The sequence below is a fragment of the Ictalurus punctatus genome, chromosome 11 (genome assembly GCF_001660625.3).
Source record: "Ictalurus punctatus breed USDA103 chromosome 11, Coco_2.0, whole genome shotgun sequence".
In the NCBI taxonomy this organism is placed as follows: Eukaryota; Metazoa; Chordata; class Actinopteri; order Siluriformes; family Ictaluridae; genus Ictalurus; species Ictalurus punctatus.
The window spans coordinates 11421884-11441161 of record NC_030426.2 but is presented as its reverse complement, the minus strand read 5'-3'; the positions used below and the strand labels follow the sequence as shown (position 1 = coordinate 11441161).

The following is a 19278-nucleotide window of genomic DNA, read 5'->3' as shown; positions in this document are numbered from 1 at the left end:
CCTTGTGCCCAGAGTCCCCTGGGCTAGGCTCCAGGGTCCACCGCGCCCCAGTGTTGGATGAGTGTTTATTTCAGCAGGTTTGGCTGCTGTTAAATAAATCACTGAGAATATCAGTGAAAATCACTGAGATGTGGCCAGTGGAATCATCTGAACTAGTTTATCAGATAGCTGTTTGGGATGTCAGGGGGACACAGGGATGTTTTCAGAGTGCAAACACATGTATACTCATGGATCCTGGCATTTTTAGGGAGGGTAAAGGTGTACAGATGTGCTTTTAGTTTCTTTCATATTGAAGACGTTATATTATACGTATATTATGTTTTTATTCTAGATTTATTTCAACACTTTTAGATTTGGTTGTAATCAGTTAAAATGTAATGAATCATAAAAGAAAAAATATAGAACAAGTAAATGGGGGGGGGGGCATAGACGTCTCAGTGTTTGTCTTTTGTTAGCAAGAAGCCAGCCATCTAACTATAATGAGTAATGTAAATTTGGCTCAACAATGCAATGAACTGTGTAGTCAGTGTTAGATCGTATGATGAACTCGGCGTTGTGGAGACCGTCCGAAGTTCCCAAGTACGAATTCCTATGTGAAGTTGTTTATCTTTTGTCTGGCGGCTGTGGCTCAGGTGGTAGAGCGGGTTGTCCACTAATCGTATGGTTGGCTGTTCAATTCCCGGCCCACATGTCTCTACATGATGAAGTGTCCTTGGGCAAGACACTGAACCAAGTTGCTCCCAGTGGCAAGCCAGTGCCTTGCATGGCAGCTCTGCTACCATTGGGGTGTGTGTGTGAATGAGAACCAGTGTAAAGCACTTTGTTGAACTGCTAAGGTTAAAACAGCGCTATATAAGTGCAGACAATTTACCATTTCTTTGATTTTTCGTATTCAGAGGTTGAAAGTAGTATTATTGCAGGGTCACTGGGCGTGAAGCGGATGCACATTGGATGGGATGCCAGTCCATTGGACCATACACACACAATTTAACATGCTTATTCACACCTAGGAGCAACTTGGAGTAGCCAGTCCACCTAGCAGCATGTTTTTTGGGAGGAATGTGGAGGAAACCCATGTGAACATGTGGAGAAAGTGCAAAACTCCACATGGACAGTATCGCTCAGGATTGGACCAGAGACCCTGGAGCTGTGAGGCAATAGTGCTTCCCAAATAACCTATTATAGAAAAAAAGAAACAATTAGGAAATTAATAACAGAGGTGAATTGGTGAATTATGACACTAAGGCAAGTGTAAGGTGGAAAGTGGGTGTTCCTCCTCCCACAAATCAGTAGCTTGGCTAAATTGCTCCTAGGTGGGAATGTGTGTATATGATGTACTATGATGGACTGGGGTAAATTTCCACCTCAAGCCTAGTGTCTCTCAGGATAGGCTCTATATGAACCGCAACCCTGTCCAGGATAAAGTGGTTGCTGAAGATGAATGAATATTGAATGGAAGATGAAATGAATGTGAGCCTCATTCTATCATGTAATAGATTGTTTTAGTGTTTTCATAGATCGTTTTATTAGATTAAATTTAGAATTGAAAGAGTGAGTGTTACTGGAGCTCAGTAATTTAATCTGCGCTAGGGCAGCAGTTCTCACATAGACTAGACTAATTGCAGTGGTGTAAATTTGTGTGTGTGTGTGTATGTCTTTTCAGTTGTCTGAACATGTTCGTCAAAGGATGCGAGAGGCGGGTCAGTCTCCAGAAAAACCTCAGCCCACAAAACCAGAGAGTTGGAAGCCTGACCCAGGTATTCACCAGCACCTCACCCTAGACCCTACTTTCTTTCTGTTTATTCTACGACTTTGTTATAATTTCATTCGAATGCTTTTACTGTACATTCCAGTGTAAATGAAGCAAGAGAAGATTTGAGAGGATTTTCTGCTTCTGTGCCATTTATTCATAAAGTAACATTGACAAAGGGTGTGGTGGTGCTTTAGTTTTTTTCATGTATCACTTATGGCATGTTTTACAGCTGCAAGCGGACATTCTTCTGCTGAGATGCAAGAGGAACTAAGAAAACGGTCAGTAATGTTGACCGGCCCCAAGAGTGACCTTGGTGTGTGTGTGTGTGTGTGGTGTTTGAAGTATAAACAGGCTCTAGACTTGGATGTTGATGTCTGTAACAGTTTGTGTTGGTTAAAGGTTATGTTCTGTGGTAATGTGCGAGACCGTCGATAATGTAAAAGCGAAGCGGTAATATATAGATCATTTGCAGATCATTTTAAAATCTCCCAGGCATGCTTTGTTTCTCTTGAAATAATTGCCATTATATTTTCATTTTCTGCTTCAGTTTCTTACTCGACACTGACATTCCCTGATGTGGAAAAATGTTTGCCTCAGTTGTTGAATCTTATACCTGCTATGCAGCGCCGTCAGCGTGTCTTCTCCAGTCATTATCAGATAATTGATTCAGGCCATGTTAACTTAAGCAAAAATTAATGCTTGCACGTTATCTATTTCCATGCTGAAAAGACAGAAATTCAGTTGTAAAACCCAGCACTTCCATGATCCAGTGATTATATGTAAGTGTGTGTGGCAGTCTGAGAAAACACTCGTATCTCTGTGGCTGAATTCTTGCAAACAAGCAAAGGGAAAAAAAAAAAAAAAAAAAAGGTTTTTCAGGTTATACCATATGTTGATACCTGACCTTAGAGAAATCATAAATATGTTTCACAACATCTACATAGAAAAGATTTTATTTACTTTTTAAACATTTAACATTTTAAATCAAATGCTGTGCTAGAAATAGTTAGTCTGTCTAAAGATGTCTAAGACCTTACTAGTTACAGTGGGGGAAATAAGTATTGGACGTGTCAACATTTTCCTTCAGTATATATATTTCCAATGAGGTTATTCACATGAAATTTTCACCAGACTTTGGTATTAATTCAAGTAATCCACATACATAAAGAAATCTAAACAGTAAAGTCCATAAATGAAGTTATTTGTAATAAAGCAGAATGACACATGGAAAAAAAGTATTGAACACGCTAACTGAAATTTATTTAATGCTTGGTGGAGCAGCCTTTGTTTGTAATGAGAGCTTCAAGACGCTTCCTGTATGAGGAAATTAATGGGCCGCAGTATTCAGGTGTGGTTTTGGCCCATTCTACTAAATGTATTGTCTTTAAATCTTGTTCAATGGGATTCAAGTCAGGTGATTGACTTGACCATTCAAACACCTTGATTTTTTTTCTCTGAAACCAATTAAGAGTTTCCTTTACTGTATGCTTCGGATCGTTGTCCTGATGGAATGTCCACCCACGTCTCATCTTCATCATCCTTGTGGATGGCAGAAGATTCTTCTCAAGAATCTCCTGGTAAAGGGCTCCATTCATTGTTCCTTCAATTATATTAAGTCTGCCAGTACCATATGATGAAAAACAGCTCCACACCATGATGCTTCCACCTCCAAACTTCACTGTTGGTATAGTGTTGTTAGGGTGATGTGCAGTGCCATTTCTTCTCCAAACATGGTGTGTAGTATGACAACGAAAAAGTTCAATTTTGTTCTCGTCTGACCAGACTACACTCTCCCAGTATTTCATAGACTTGTCCAAATGAGTTGTAGCAAACTTTAAACGACATTCTTTTTCTTTAGTAATGGAGTAATGGAGTCTTATGCGGGATGAGTGTGAGCACTGGAGTGCATTGCCTGTTGTTTTCTCTGTGACGATGGCACCTTCTGTCTCACTGTTTCTGGAGCTCTTTCTGATTGGTCCTTGGTCCTCTTGGGCTACTCTTCTGACTATTCTTCTGACTCCCTGGTCAGAAATCTTGCGAGGAGCTCCTGTGCGTGTCAGGTTGATGGAGTGATGTTGCTTCCACTTGTGGATTATGGCCCCAGTGGTGCTTACTGGAGGATTCAGAAGTTTTGAATTTTGGATACGTCTGTATCCGATTCCATCAATGTGTATCGCAACAATAAGGTTTTGAAGCTCTTGGGAGAGCTCTTTGCTTTTACCCATCATGAGATGTTTCTTGTGTGACACCTTGGTAACAAAAAGCCTTTTTTATAGACCATCAATTTACTAACCCAGCTGATATTAATTTGCACAGATAGGAGGTATAATTACTTATGGATTTCGACGGGTTCCTTGCCTTGGAAAACTGCTTTTTCTTAGCATGTTCAATACTTTTTTCCTGTCCTTCCACTTTATTACACACAACTTTATTTATGGACTTTAATGTTGTGAATTCTTTATATTTTTTGAGTTACTACTGATGTCTAGTGAAATTTCATGTGAATAGCTTAGGGATGCACCGAAATGAAAGTTCTTGGCTGAAGCCAAAACCGAATATAATGGAAAAACTTGGCCGAATACCAAACACGTTTTTTTGCGTTTTTTCCATTTATTTTACCACTTTTTTACCATTGCATAAATTAAATAGTCAAAATGTGCTTTTTACTATTTTGTCTTGCTTTTCAAAGAAAAAAATCAATTACAAAAACTACAATTTCAAAATATTTATTTAACACAGCATAGGCTACCAACAAGGCACGATATAACTTTAAATAAATAAATAAATTAGTAAAATAAAAATATTTTATGTGGTCATCTTTGAGCCCCCCTTGAATAGCCTCCACTAGATTTTGGAGCTTGGCTGTGGGGATTTGTGCTCATTCAGCCACAAGAGCATTAGTGAGGTCATGGACTGATATCAGACGAGAAGTCCTGGGTCACAGTCAGCGTTCCACTTCATCCCAAAGGTGTTCAATGGGGTTGAAGTCAGGGTTCTCTGCAGGCCACTTGAGTTCGTCCACTCCAACCTTGGCAAACCATGTCTTCATGAAGCTCACTCAGGGCATTGTCATGCTGGAACAGGTTTGGTCCTCTTATATCCAGCGAAAGGAAATTGTAATGGTACATCATACAGACATCCTACGCAGTTGTGTGCTTAGAACAGTTTGGGGTTATGGGTGTGATGGTCAGGTATCCACAAACTTTTGGCAATAAACTTTAGGTCTGGTTTAGATACATGCTAAAGATGAACATATTTAACTTCAGGAAAGCCTGTAGATTTCAGAACTATATACACCGATCAGCCATAATATTAAATCCGCCCGCCTGATATTGTGTAGGTCCCCCTTGTGCCACCAAAACAGCTCTGACCTCTTGAAGTATGGACTTCCCAACACCTCTGAAGGTGTGCTGTGGTATCTGGTACCAGGATGTTAGCAGCAGATCCTTTAAGTCCTGTAAGTTGTGAGGTGGGGCCTTTTGGAGGCCATTTTTGCAGTGTGTACAGTGTGTTATCCTGCTGAAAGAAGCCACTGCCATTAAGGAATACTGTTGTCTTGAAAGGGTGTACTTGGTGTGCAACAATGTTTAGGTAGGAGGTACGTGTCAAAATAACAGCCACATGAATGCCAGGACCCAAGGTTTCACAGCAGAACATTACTCAGAGCATCACACTGCCTCCGCAAGCTTGCTTCTTCCCATAGTGCGTCCTGGTGCCATCTCTTCCCCAGGTAAGCAACACACACGCACCCGGCCATCCACATGATGTAAAGCATGAGTTATCAGATCAGGCCACTTTCTTCCATTGCTCCATGGTCCAGTTATGAGTTCAGAATGGGCATTCCAACCGGTCTACGACTACGGAGTCCCATACTCTGCAAGCTGTGATGCACTGTGTGTTCTGATACCTTTCTGTCATGGCTTTTCTGTGGGATCAGACCAGACGGGCTAGCCTTCGCTCCCCACATGCGTCAGTGAGCCTTGGGCACCCATGACCCTGTCACCAGTTCAATTTTTGTCCCTTCTTGGACCACTTAGTAGGTACTAACCACTGCATACCAAGAACACCCTACAAGACCTGCCATTTTGGAGATGCTCTGACCTAGTCGTCTAGCCATCACAATTTGGCCTTTTGTTAAAGTCGCTCAGATTCTTTCACTTGCCCATTTTTCCTGCTTCCAACACATTAACCTGCTCCTTATATGTCCCACCCCTTTACAGGTGCCATTGTAAAGAGATAAGTAGTGTTATTCACGTCATCTGTCAGTGGGTTTAATGTTACCGTTGATCGGTATATAGTAGAAAATGCTTTGCCTGGCTTATAAAAAATGTATAAGAAACGGACTTTAAATTGGTCCAGTTGTGCAAGCATTCAACCTATTGTTCGAAGATCATGGGTTTGAATCCAGATGGCCAGGAGTCCAAAAGAGCAAAATCTGTACGCTGGATGCAGGAAAATTAGAGTTGACCTTTATCCCTGCTGTAAAAGAAGGACATAGCTTTACTCATCCATCTTTTATAATCTCAGTTACATAGAGCACTTTGTAGTTGACACGAGCAATAATCTGAAATTTTCCAATAGCGACATTTCATTTGTTTTAATGGAAAATTTGAACAAATCTGATGTCACTTCAATGGTTTTCTGATAATTTCATTGCAGCTCCATTTGGTCTCACTCTCTGTCTGGCTGCCAGTAGCCAGTCAGGGCATTCCTGGGGACAGCAATGACTGTGATTTGATTAAGTATAGCAACCAGTGGAAAATAGGGTACACCTGGGACTTACCACATCTTCTAAATGGCGTGAATTTGGTCTGATGATGTTTTTTTTTAGAAATGAACTCAAACTGGTTACATTTGAGTGTTTACTATACCTCCTGCTAATATTTCATCAACTTCTGTAATAAATCAAGTTTTTAAACAAACTGTTCCTTATTGCGTTTGACCATGCTTTTGATGAGAACTAGGCTTTATTGGACAAGTATGCCTGAGCATGCAAGGAATTTGTTGCCGGTGTATAGCGATCCTACAGTGCACACTTACACATACAAACACTACACTATAGTGCTGGGCATAAACAAGACCATTTGCTGTGCAAACATAACACAATCTTAATGACCACTCACACAGAGCACAGTGCAAACTCAAGAGATTCTTAAACTCCACTCACACAGAACAGTTAACACACTGGCACGTGACAGTATTTCATATTATGTTGTTCTGCATGCACTGCCTTCACTAATAACTGAGAAACCCTACCATTCTGCCGGTTTGGCTTTTGTAGCATGGAACCCGAAAAGCACTATATATGGTCAGTGCTCATTAATCTAATATAATGGATGTAGGAGTATAATTCCTCTATGGACTGTGCTTGTTTAAAAGTTTGGACTTCACTGTAATGCGGTAAATCCTGTCTGCGCATTTTATAGAGTCCCTAGTGGAAAATGACGTGCTCCGCTTTCTGAAATCCTGCAACAGCGTTGCTATCTCTCTCTCTCTCTCTCTCTCTCTCTCTCTCTCTCTCTCTCTCTCTCTCTCTCTCTCTCTCTCTCTCTCTCTCTTTCTCTCTCTCTATAAAGGGGGAAAAAAAGGCTCATGGATCTCAGTCCTACTTAGTAATGTGTCCCAGTAGTAGAGACCTGCAATACAAAGGCCAAGCAGTAAACAATTAGCAAACAAAGATGGCAGGCTAGGAAATGTTGTTTAGCCATAAGATATTGTTTCTTTTTAACCTCAGTGCGCTGTAAGGTGTTGATTCCCATTGTATGGCTGTGCAAAAATAAATCTGAATACTCCCAATCAGATTTTCAAGCTCACAGCTTTCAAGCTTATGCCATGTTCCTGAGCCATGATATGTTATGGCATGGGTGACATCTAGGGTACTTGGTTAGACCGATTAAATATTATAGTATCCAGTTATCTTTGTTGGAACTGTCCCAGCTAGTCAATCATGTCTGGAGATTTCAGGATTAGCTCCCAGAACCCTGAGGTGCATAGTTATCCCATGTAGAATTTTACTCTAATGAAATGATTGTGTGTGTGTGTGTGTGTGTGTGTGTGTGTGTGTGTGTGTTGGTTGTGTGGGCTGTAGGTTCGAGCTGGAGCAGGCTCTGTTGAGGGATGAGTTGGCACGTATCACCCGCAGAGAGAAAGAGTCTGTGGGAGAAGATGTGAACCCTGCTGTTCTCCAAGAAAGAGCCAGAACCAAAGAAGAGCAGAAGAATGCGCAGAACTTGGTAAGACAGACATGCGTACACGCACAACTCACTTTGTTTGAACCAAGTTAAAAATACATGAGAACATCCTCCAGTGGTCAGCCGAGCTCGCATTGCTTTCCTTCTGTGTGTTTTTCTTTCTTCTCTGTCTATCTGTCTATGTGCATCTGTGTGTCTATGTGCATCTGTGTTTTTCTGCCCACTGAAAATTGATTTGCTTCATGTTGTTGTTCTCTGCCTGGTGTTTTAAGTGAGCGTAATGGTTATTGAGTGCAGGACATTTCTTCCCATCCTTGAGTTTGTCCGCTATAATGGTGCAGGATTGTAATGAGGCTATTCACGGCGGTTGATTATATTAGCTTGCTCATCCACAGACAGGGCTGTCAATACTAGTTAATGTTTACATTTGTAGCAGAGCTGCTGCTCATGTGGTCATATTATCTGCTGCTGAGACACTTCCGTCCATGACCAGCTGTAATGGAGAAACTTTGTGATGAGCTCAAAGCCTGATCAGATTGCCTCAGTGTTCCTGTTGCATGACTGTCCATGAATTGGGTGTGTCACGGGCTTTTTTTCCTCACCACTAGATGGCAGCAGAAGCATTTGATTTTTAATTTTTTTTTCCCTCCCCACTTTGTGTTACTGAGTTTTGGTATGTAAAGGAGTGGTCCATAACTGCAAAACTGTATGAACATCATGCAACTGGAATTTGCATTCAGTTCGATTTTATATGTCATGTTACTGAGAGAGTGAACAGGCAGGCCAATTGTGGAAGTAATTACAGGAGAGCTTTGATTTCAAATTTCGCAGGGATATTTAGTAGGTGTCATTTCAACATTGACTGGAAGAGGATGCGGGACAGGATGGGATACTGTTCAAGGCACCAGTCCCATCATGTGCTGATTGTATGCAAAATAATATTTAACATGAACCTTTACTATTGGTTCTTTGCTCAGAAGAAAAAAAAAATCTGAATGGAACAAAAAAAGAAACCAGTGGGTTTTTGACATTATATCAAGCTGAGAGGTTTGAATTGCACAAAAAAAAATGAAAAGGGGGTGAAAAACAACATTAAATCCATGCAAATATTCAGAATACAATAAAGTTGTGGACAACAATCGATCAGAGACAACAAAGACAACATTGAAATTTTTCTCTGAGGTTGTCATGGTTACAGGCAATATTCAAGGCTGTCACGACAGGGGAACTGACTCTGTTTACCTGTCCTCACAGGCAGTGCTCTTTCCACCTCTTTCTGCCTGTTATAGTATATCATTATAACATTACAACACAGTTTCACGGTCACGTTCATTAGTATGCTAAATACATTGGTCACTTCCGAACACTGACTGTATGACAGGAGATTATAGTAGCCAGTGATGTTGCTAAAAATGACTGGTCTGAATTACTAGTCTTTCCTTTGTAATCCAGGGCAAGCGGACCTCTGGAGAGGTAGTCTAGCTACCTGGTGGTCTTTGAATGTCGAGAGGTATTTTACTTACCTTTGTTTTTAGCTGCATGTATCATTAACAAACGTGTTAGGAAACAAGATCTTCTCCACTTGTCCTCTGTCCGTAAGGATAACTATGTGGATTTTAGCTAGAGATGGCACAATACCACCAGTTACACCAGTGCAATCCATTTTCCATACCGATTATTCGACACAGGGTCGTGGGGAAGCCTGGAGCCTATCCAAGTGAACTCAGGGCACAAGGTAAGGGACACCCTGGATGGGGTGCCAACCCATTGCAGGGCACAATCACACACTCATTTACACACTACGGAGGAAACCGGAGTACCCGGAGGAAACCCCCGGCACACTCTTCGCACACAGTACAGAGCTGAGATTCGAACCCCCAACCCGGGAAGTGCAAGGCAAACGTGCTAACCACTAAGCCACCATGCCCGCCATTACACCGATTTTCTGATTTTTAAAAATTTAGTTCAATTTAATTTGTATAGCAATTTTAATTGCTCTACATTAAGTGCTATATATTGGCACAAAGAAGCTTTACAGAAATCCAATGGCAAAGGAAAAACTCTGAGACAACATGAGAAACTTGAGAGGAACCAGACTCAAAAGGGAACCCATCCTCCTCTGAGTATCACCAGATAATGGGATTATGAATGAATCACTCTTCTGCAATTATATCCCCAAAGCCAATCAGTATTAAGTAAAGGATGTACAGTATGTGCATCATAGTCTTTATGATTACCGCAGCAGTTCTTAAGTACAAGTTTACAGTATCCAGATGAGATAATTCACTGAAGGACACAAGGTGAGGCACAAACTGTTCTAGTTTTTCAAATATTTTAATTCCAGTATTGTTTATTCCAATATTCGTAAAGTTCCACTGCTAGGTGGAGGAGGCGTTGTGTTTTCTGGTCGGTCATGCGTTATCTCAAGAACGAGTGGTTGATTGTTTGTAGGATTTGTATGGAATTATCATTGTAACTAGCAAATAAACTGATTTGATTTTGGAATTGATCTAAACAGGTCACAGTAAGGTCAAATGTCTGAAGTGGTTTTTCTTCAATAGCCTCCTTCTTGTTCAACATACAGCGATGTTACTTACTCATTCATATAAAGGAACGCAAGGCCCGTTTTCTGGCTGTCTTCAGTTTTTTGCCATCAGCTGGTCTTTCCATCTGGCAGTCCGTCGGTAGGAAATTCTTGTTAGTGAAATATTTCAGAAATAAGTGGATAAATGTAGGATTTGTGTGGTCTTATCCTTGATACCACCAGATGAACTGTTGTTGTTGTTTTTTCTTTTTGTTTTTTTTTTCTTTCTCTTCATCAAATAAATGCTGTACAAAATCACAGGTGCAAAATTATTGACATCAGACAATTTAAAATATTAAGAACAATCAGAGCATTCAGCCACATTGTGGTATATGTATATATGTGTGTGTGTGTGTATGTATGTATGTATGTATGTATGTATGTATGTATGTTTAAAAAAAAAAAAAAAAAAAAAAAGTAAAGCTCCCAGCATAACTTTTTATCATGAAAATACATGTTAGCTAGTTACACAATTGGATCTGATTCATTCTAGCATTTTCTGCAGATATTTATGAGACTTAGATACAATATATCAGATTGATGCAGTCTTTAACATGAACTTTAATATTGTAAACGGGATATTAGATCTTTTATTTATTTATTTATTTATTTATTTATTTATTTATTTATTTATTTATTTTTAAACAAAAGCCACTACATTAAAAATGGAGAACATTTGTATGTATTGGGCCAATTCGTACCCCAGCCAGAACCCATACTCCCCTATTATAATAAGATTCTGTTCAAAGTTAAATGACTTAATGGTTCTCTTTCCACTACGCCTGATCTCTCTCCCTTTTCGCTTTCTCACACATCTTACCTCAAATTTCGACTCGTAGCCAATTTTTTTTCTGTTTTTCAAAGAATTCCCCTTGCTCCTTTCAGTCTGAAATGTTTCCACTTCTATCCATCTTCCTTTTCTCATCTTTCTCTGTTCAGCCTCTTATGCGAGTGAGGAATGAGAGAGGGGTTTAAGAGTTTACATAAAAGGTTTATCATATTCATGCAACGCATTGTATTGTTTATATAATGTATAAGTTAAGGCCTTCTTGACGGGCATTAAAAGCAGCGATTCCAGTGGCTTAAATCCACCACCACTCTCTCCACAAATAAACACACACATGGACACACACACACACACACACACACACACACACACACACACAATTGTTCAAGAAGCAGTGGTTTAAAAACAGAGAGAAATATAGACAGAACAAAGGGATAAGGTATTGATGAGATTTAAATGCATGCAAAGAGAAGGATTTTGCCATGCTCACCGTTGCTTCACTTGTTAGCTGAGTCAGAGAGAGAGAGAGAGACTGCTCCAGGCGAGAGACAGAACTGAGAACGTGCTGCCTATCAACTGCAGGAACTCCAGAGAGACAGAGACAGAGACAAGCACACAGACCAAGTGGAGAAATAATTCTTGGTTTTGATTCTACAGAAAGTTTACAATGCTATTAAACTTCTGCATTGCATCAGAACTCGCAGGTTCTCTCCCCATGCTTCTTCTCCATCTCTCTGTCTCTGTGTCTCACCCACTGTCTCCTCAGAGAGGTAGTCTAGACTGAGCTGAACATCCTACCTGAGCTAACTTCTCGTTCTCTTTTTCTGTCGCTGTCTTCTTTCTCCGTCTGGGACTCAAACACACATGCTGTGATGCCACTAGTATCAGTCAGTACATTTTCACACTCCCTTGACTGAACTTCTTCAGGTGTCTTAAAGGCACACACATCCAGAGTGTGTGTGAGAGATATATATATATATATATATATATATATATATATATATATATATATATATATATATATAGTGAATACGAGTCTTAAGCAATATGGCAGTACTGCTGCTAATGTTTTGGTAATCTCTCTCTCTCTCTCTCTCTCTCTCTCTCTCTCTCTCTCTCTCTCTCTCTCTCTCTTTAAAAAATAAAAAATGTAACCCCCGTAAGTGTTGGTATGGCTTTAGCACGGAGAAATGAATGTGTAAGTAGTGCTTGCTGCATATCTGTGTGCTGAAATCTCAAATGCTATTAGATTTAATGTTATATTGTAATACTGCTAATCCTTTCACTAGAATCGTTGTGGGATTATTTTTTTATTATTTTTTTTGCCGAAGATGATAAGCCTAGCCAGTCTGTGTCTGCTGGAGAATCTCTTTCGTGCAGATACATTATGTTCTGCTATTTATTAGAGCAGGGAAAGCAGGGATCTGCCCTTTTAATCATGAAGGCATAAGTCAGTTGCTCCATTTAACCCTTTTATTTTCTTCATGATAAACTTCACACAGCCCAGCAGCTATATTAGCACAATAATAACAAATTAGCACCTAACCCAACCTAAAGTCCTCTTCTCTTCTTTTCTCTCTCTTTTTCGTTCCCCGCCCTTTGTATCTTTTCCCCCCCACAAACATCGCCTTCCTTTTTTCTTTCTCGCCCACCTTTCTGACTCTGTTCCTCTTCTCTTTTTTTTCCTCTTCTCTTGTTGTCCTCTAACACTTCAATATCCCTCTTTTTTTTCCTCTCTCTGTCCCTTTTTTTTTTATCCAAACCCCCCCCCCCCCCCCCTTTCTTCTTGCTTTTTCACAGCAGCCAGCTGAGCTGAACGCTTGGGTAAGCAGAAGCTGCTCCCTGTTAATCTTACTTTTCTCTCTCTTTATTCAAATGGCGTGTTTTCATTGTGCATTATAACAGAATGGAAGTGTGAGCGTGTGTACACACAGGCACACGTACACACACACAGATGACACCTCCATCACAACACTTTTGGAGCTATTCAGCTAGAAAATTGCACATCATCTGTGTAGTAGAGTGAATGGAACCTTCCTGCCAACAAACACTAACTGAATGAAGAAAAATGAGCAGTATGATTACACTGTATGTAATTATGTGTGCATCTGTAAGCTTGTGCGTGTGTGTGTGTGTGTGTGTGTGTGTGTGTGTGTGGCCTCTAAAAGCTAGTCCATTGTGTGTCATTTCATTTATGTGTCATACCAGTTGTACAGGTGGATATCCAGTGGACAGGTGTAATGGCTTCACATATTTCCACTGCATAAGTTATGGATGAACATCAGAAGGAAAAGAAATGAAGAGCAGAATAGGGATGAGATTTAATTTGGCCCCATCATCCTGGGCCCCTGTTCTAATTTGCCCTCAGACAAGAATTATACACTCACTCTGTCTCAATTATTGGGTGCATGGCTTAACGTCTCCAAACACCCTGCTCTCTCTGTTTTATCTCTCTGTGTAGAATTGTCTTTTCTGCCCATGTTCAGGTTATCCATTTTAATCATTTCTCCCCCCACTACTCTCTCTTTGCATGCTGCAAAGCGTTTGTGTGCTTAATGGCTTTTTAAAGGCAGCTTCAGTCATTGTGTCTGTCTCTTTCTCTCTCAGGTACAGCCATGTTCACCATCTAGGATGGCAGTTCCACATAAATGCATGACACTTGTAGTTTATTGCTGTATCTGAGATCAGTTTCACTTGTGCACACCACGTACTCCATGAGCCCTCAGATCATCTGTGACCGTAACATGTCCGCTAGCATCCCATCTATTACACTACAATAATTCCATTCATCTTCTGTAAGGCCCCAAACATGGCCCTCAAGCCTCTTTCACGCTACGATTGTTTTGCTAGTTGAACTGTCCAAATATTGGTGAGGAAGTTGTATTAATTTCAAGTCTGGACTGAGTGACATTGCAGAACATTTGCAGCAAGGCGTGCGGCGTGAAAGGTGCATGCAGGAATTTGAGGTAGTAATTAGAGCTGGGGCACGAGTTCATGCTGAAATTCTGAAAAGCTCCATGGACTACAACTCTCTTTAAATGGGAAATGTCAGCAGAAGTGAGATTACACTCTTGTAAGTGTCTTTATCTACGTCTCATTGGCTCTCTCGCTTTCTCTCACTGTCTCTCCAAGGCCAAACAGCTAGCGAGGAAAGACGCTGAACTGAAGCATCTGGCTGCATTCTACAAAGAGCAACTGCAGCTCATGGAGAATAAGGTAACATACATACACACACACACACACACACACACACACACACACACACGCACACACACACACACACACAAACACAAAAACACAAAAACACAAACAAACAGATCCGGCTTGTAATCGGCCTACAAGAACAGGTGGATTTGTTTTTTCAAAAAAGTGCCTTTTCATTACAAGCACATTGGCACAAACGTTAGGCGAAATACGCATTCAGTGAGCATATTTATTAAAGTATTTAACAAATAGGCTTTAACACATTGAAGCCTAAAAGACAAACAAGAGGCGAGTGAAAAACCAGTACAAGACTGCTAATGCTATCCAAAAGGTATAAACAAGGAAACAGGCATTAACAGAAGAAGGAACACGCTAATGATATGGCTTGAAATTTCACTCTGCATGAATGTCAAGACTTTGCAAGGAAAGGCTAGTCGAAACAAACTTGCATTCATTACGTTGAAAAACAACTGAGACTGTTAGAAACGAATAGGTGTGGCGGAGTGCTAAAAACAGCCAGGACCTTTTGAGGATTTTCTCCTGACTATAACCCTATGAATTTCCTGACCCTTTGATCGTTGCATTTCACATTAATGAGCAAATTAACTTACATTAAAACACCAGCTTCCAGTGTTATTACTTGTTTTTGTTTTTTTTGTCTTTTATGAGTAAGATGGTCGTCACGTCAAAAATCGTGGTTGTACTTAAACTCTCTAACATTTTGAAGGCGCCAACTTGTTTAAAGAGACAAGATGGTGGCTCTCAGACCTCCTGAAGTGGTGTGAGTGATCAGATGTAAATACAGCATGGTTGCATTTACACTTTCATTTTTCATTTCATTATGTGGACTATTTCTATCAGGATATAATCCTGGTACTAAAGTCATGCGAAACGACCAAGTGCAGATGTGTATGATTGAGCTAAGCTAACCACCTGTCAACAGCTAATAAAGGGCTTCTGAACTAGTAAGCAAACTGTAGTCGAAATCCCTCACCCCCTCCTTGATTTTGCGCTGGTAATACGGAACAGCTGCTTTATCTTGTTGGGAAAATAAATCTGACTGCCTGAGTTTTCTTTTCTAATGCTCTGTGTGACCTGGAATGTGGTGAATGTCTTTTATGCTGCCTGCAAGTTTATAACACCACCACCACCACCACCACCACAGAAACCAAATGACCAGAGACATATGTACATACTTAAGCAATAATGCGTTCTCAACTCTCAGAATTACAAAATTATGTAGTGACCCTTTGCTGCTTATGTTCTTATATCCTCACCCTCCACTTCCCTGCAAATAATTTACGAATTTTTCCCTACACACATTTACGAAGACAAGAGAAAGTGTTGATTTCTTTCCAGTTTGACAACTGAATAAAATAATCAATATTTTGCTTTCAGGTTTTAACAACCTGTTTTAACATCCTTGCTTTAAATGTGTGAAATAGAAGGGACTTGGGTACATCAAGTACATCATATCACGAGTCCTGAAGACATTTTCACACTGCCAGTAGTGTTCCTTAAAAACCTGTGGAAAAACTGAGTTTGATGATACTTTTATTTAATATGTAAAATAAATTATTTAACTATGAAAAGGAGGAAATGAAGGGGGAAAAAATTGTGGTTTTAAATTTTAAAGGTTCAATATGACATTTTAACATGAAATCACCGGCTTCCAACCAAAGTGTGTAATTGTTAGTAAAATCATTTTTAAAACGTACTTCATAATCCAACAATTATAGCAGGAAAGTGTATCGTGACGTAAATTATCACAAGGTCCGTATTATATTGTCGTATTGCCCATATTGTCATATTTTACAACTGTACATCAAGGCTGACCGATTGATCCATTTTGCTGATTAATCGGCACCGATAACAGATTGTTGGAACGATCGATTATCGGCAAAAATCCACAGAAGTGCCCGCTGTCCTTATACAGTACGAGAGCGGCCTCTAGTGGCTAAATAAATAACTATCACTGACAAATTTTGTTGTGTTATTTGAAGTGTTTTTTTTTTTTTTTTGGTTTGTTTGTTTTAGTTTTTTTTTTTTTGGCTGTTACTATTTGTTATTTGTTAAATATATAATGCATCTCAGAAAATTTGAAGATCATGGAAAAGTTCATTTTTTCCGTAATTTAATTAAAAAAGTGGAACTTTCATATATTTTAGATTCATTACACATAAAGTGAGATATTTCAAGCCTTTTTTTGTTGTTGTAATCTTTGATTATGGCTTACAGCTCATGGAAATCAAAATAGCCAGTATCTCAAAATATTATAATAAAGAATTCATAATGCAGAAATGTCGACCTGAGAAGAGCTCTAATCAGCTAATTAACTCCAAACGTCTGCAAAGAGTATTTTTATTTTTGATTTTTATAACTGTTCTGCCCTGCCTACCAATGCAGATTACCCTAGCCAGCTGTTTGGGTTTGATGAGACACTGCTTCCTCAATGCTCACCTCTTTTGAAACCACTGCATGCAGCCTTCCTCCAAGGAGAAATGTGTTTGAAGACCTTTTTAGGCTGCCCTGACCAGTTTGTTTTCTATTTGGCTGCGTTCGTAAATGCGCGGTTCTGAAAAAGCCGGTTGTGGATGTAATCCAATTTGGTCCACTTTGAGGTGCTGTGCTTATCAGTCTTGCTTTACAGAGCGTGGTCGTCAAATAAATACACCCGGAGTCAGAGATGGCGAGCAATGACTCCTGTTGTGCTTTCAAGAAATTAGGGCTGCGTAGTGTTTAATGAGTCAGCGGCTGAAAGCCACCACGGTGATGTTACGAAAGCACTCTTTCAGCGACTCTCTCTGTAAGTAAAAGCCCTGACCTTGAGCTGAAGATGTACTTTGTCAACACCCACGTCCTTCATGCCACTCTGAACCGGTAGCAATAGAAAGAACTGCAGCAGGAGGGAGAGGTAGAAGGAGAAGGAAAAAAAAGAAAATCATGTTAGAGAATGTAAAATAAAAATGATGTTGTCAGTGCTGGAAGTCATGAAGGGTCTCTGTGCCAGCGTTCCTTCTGGATTCTACACACTCGCATCTCCAAATTAAATGTAGAGCTTGACTTTAATGTGCATGCTGATAAACAAACAGCAGACACTTGCTACGTTTGCATGCAGCCTATTAATCGGTTAATAATCAGACTGATTGCTCATTCGGAATAATATTCATGTATACACCACAGTAGGAATAGAGTAAACCGATTTGAGGACAATCCAAATGCCCTACTGGATTGAATCAGATTGGTAATCCTTTTAGTGTAATATAATAACCTTTTAAATGGTTGCTTTCAGTATCGGAAGCTGCTCACATGCTGTGTGTATGTGCGGTTGAGTCACCAGAAGCTCACACTGACTCACTCACTTTCAGTAACCGCATTGTCCCGATCAGGGTTGCAGTGTATCCGGGGCCTGTCTCAGAAACATGAGCGTGAGGTGGGAATACACCCGGGATGGGATTCCAGGCCATCTCAAAGCGTCGCATCATGCATACAGACGTTAACTCACTCATTCACACCTAGGCAGTTCGTACAAGATTTGAGATTTTTTGTGATTGTTGTGGTTTAAAATGCTTGATTTTGCTGCAGCTTTTAAAATTGAAAAAAAGCTTTTTTTGTGGAAAACCACTTGAATTGGCGAAATTGCACGATTGCATTGTTTTGCCACGGTCTTTTGCAGTGATGTTGGTTGGTAAATGAGACCTTTTAGCTGTACTTATATTTGACACACGTGAATCGAAGAGGGCTTTGGCTGAATGCGCATTGTGATGATCACATGACGCCCAAATCTGTGGGAAAAACTATGGTAATTTAGAAAAATTGCAAACTCCTCCAAATATTGTGGCGCTTGCTTGATTTTGCGTTAATTTCTGCAATCCTGGAGGGACTGCACCTAGTGCCTAATCTGCCTATCAGCATGTTTTTGGGAGGAAACTGGAGAACCCAGTGGAAAACCATGCAGACACATGGAGAACGTGCAAAGAAACTCCACACGGGCAGTAACCACAGCTCAGGATTGAACCAGGGACTCTGGAGGTGTGAGGCGGCAACGCTCGTCACCACGTTCTGTCCGGGCAAAAAAAACAAACAAACCCTATACTCCTTTCTGTTACACATTTTATTGTATTTAAAGATAGTTGTGAGGTTGGATGAGTGGTGGAATGGGCAAGGATATTTCTTTGAAGTTATGCCCAGATAATGTCTCTTTTAATGTTTCTTAAATAAGAAGATAATAAGTAATGAATAATGTGTGCATGTTGTTACTTTCAAAAACCTCCTTGCTGCAGAATATCAAATATCAGGCAAAAATATCAAATGCTGGGCAACTTTACTGCAGTCACAAATTCTCCTTCTCGCTGTCCCTTTAATAATGCTTTAAGAATAAATAATCATTTAAAACTTGTTAAAAGCCACAAGAGGCCCGATTTAAACAGCTAAAAAGCTGAACACACTGACTGGACTCGCGCTCCTCACTGTTGCCTCGGTAACACTGCCTCACGTTCCTTGCATACGCATATAATGTGAACATGTAACCTGACATCGTTTACTGATTGTCCAGTTTCTGATGCATATACAACACTTTACTCTAAATCCGCAATCACTGCGTGTGTATAGCCACTGAAACAACATCGATCAAGAAGATGGATACAACAACTTACTACAGAAGAGTACAACATCACAATAATCAAAGCACAGCCAGGCTGTTTTTCGATTGGCAGGCTTTAAGTAAACAACATTTGATGGCTGTTTCACAAATGGACAA

At 40.1% G+C, this 19278-nt stretch overlaps 1 protein-coding gene across 1 annotated transcript in view; it reads left to right on the top strand.

Moving 5' to 3' along the window:
• The window catches only part of chchd6b (coiled-coil-helix-coiled-coil-helix domain containing 6b), a 49681-nt gene that overhangs the window by 4768 nt on the left and 25635 nt on the right, over positions 1 to 19278 (top strand). Inside the window, exons 2-5 of the mRNA XM_017480443.3 lie at positions 1664 to 1757; positions 1983 to 2031; positions 7842 to 7986; positions 14448 to 14531. Of these exons, the coding sequence (XP_017335932.1) occupies positions 1664 to 1757; positions 1983 to 2031; positions 7842 to 7986; positions 14448 to 14531 (372 nt within the window). The remainder of the gene's footprint in view (positions 1 to 1663; positions 1758 to 1982; positions 2032 to 7841; positions 7987 to 14447; positions 14532 to 19278) is intronic.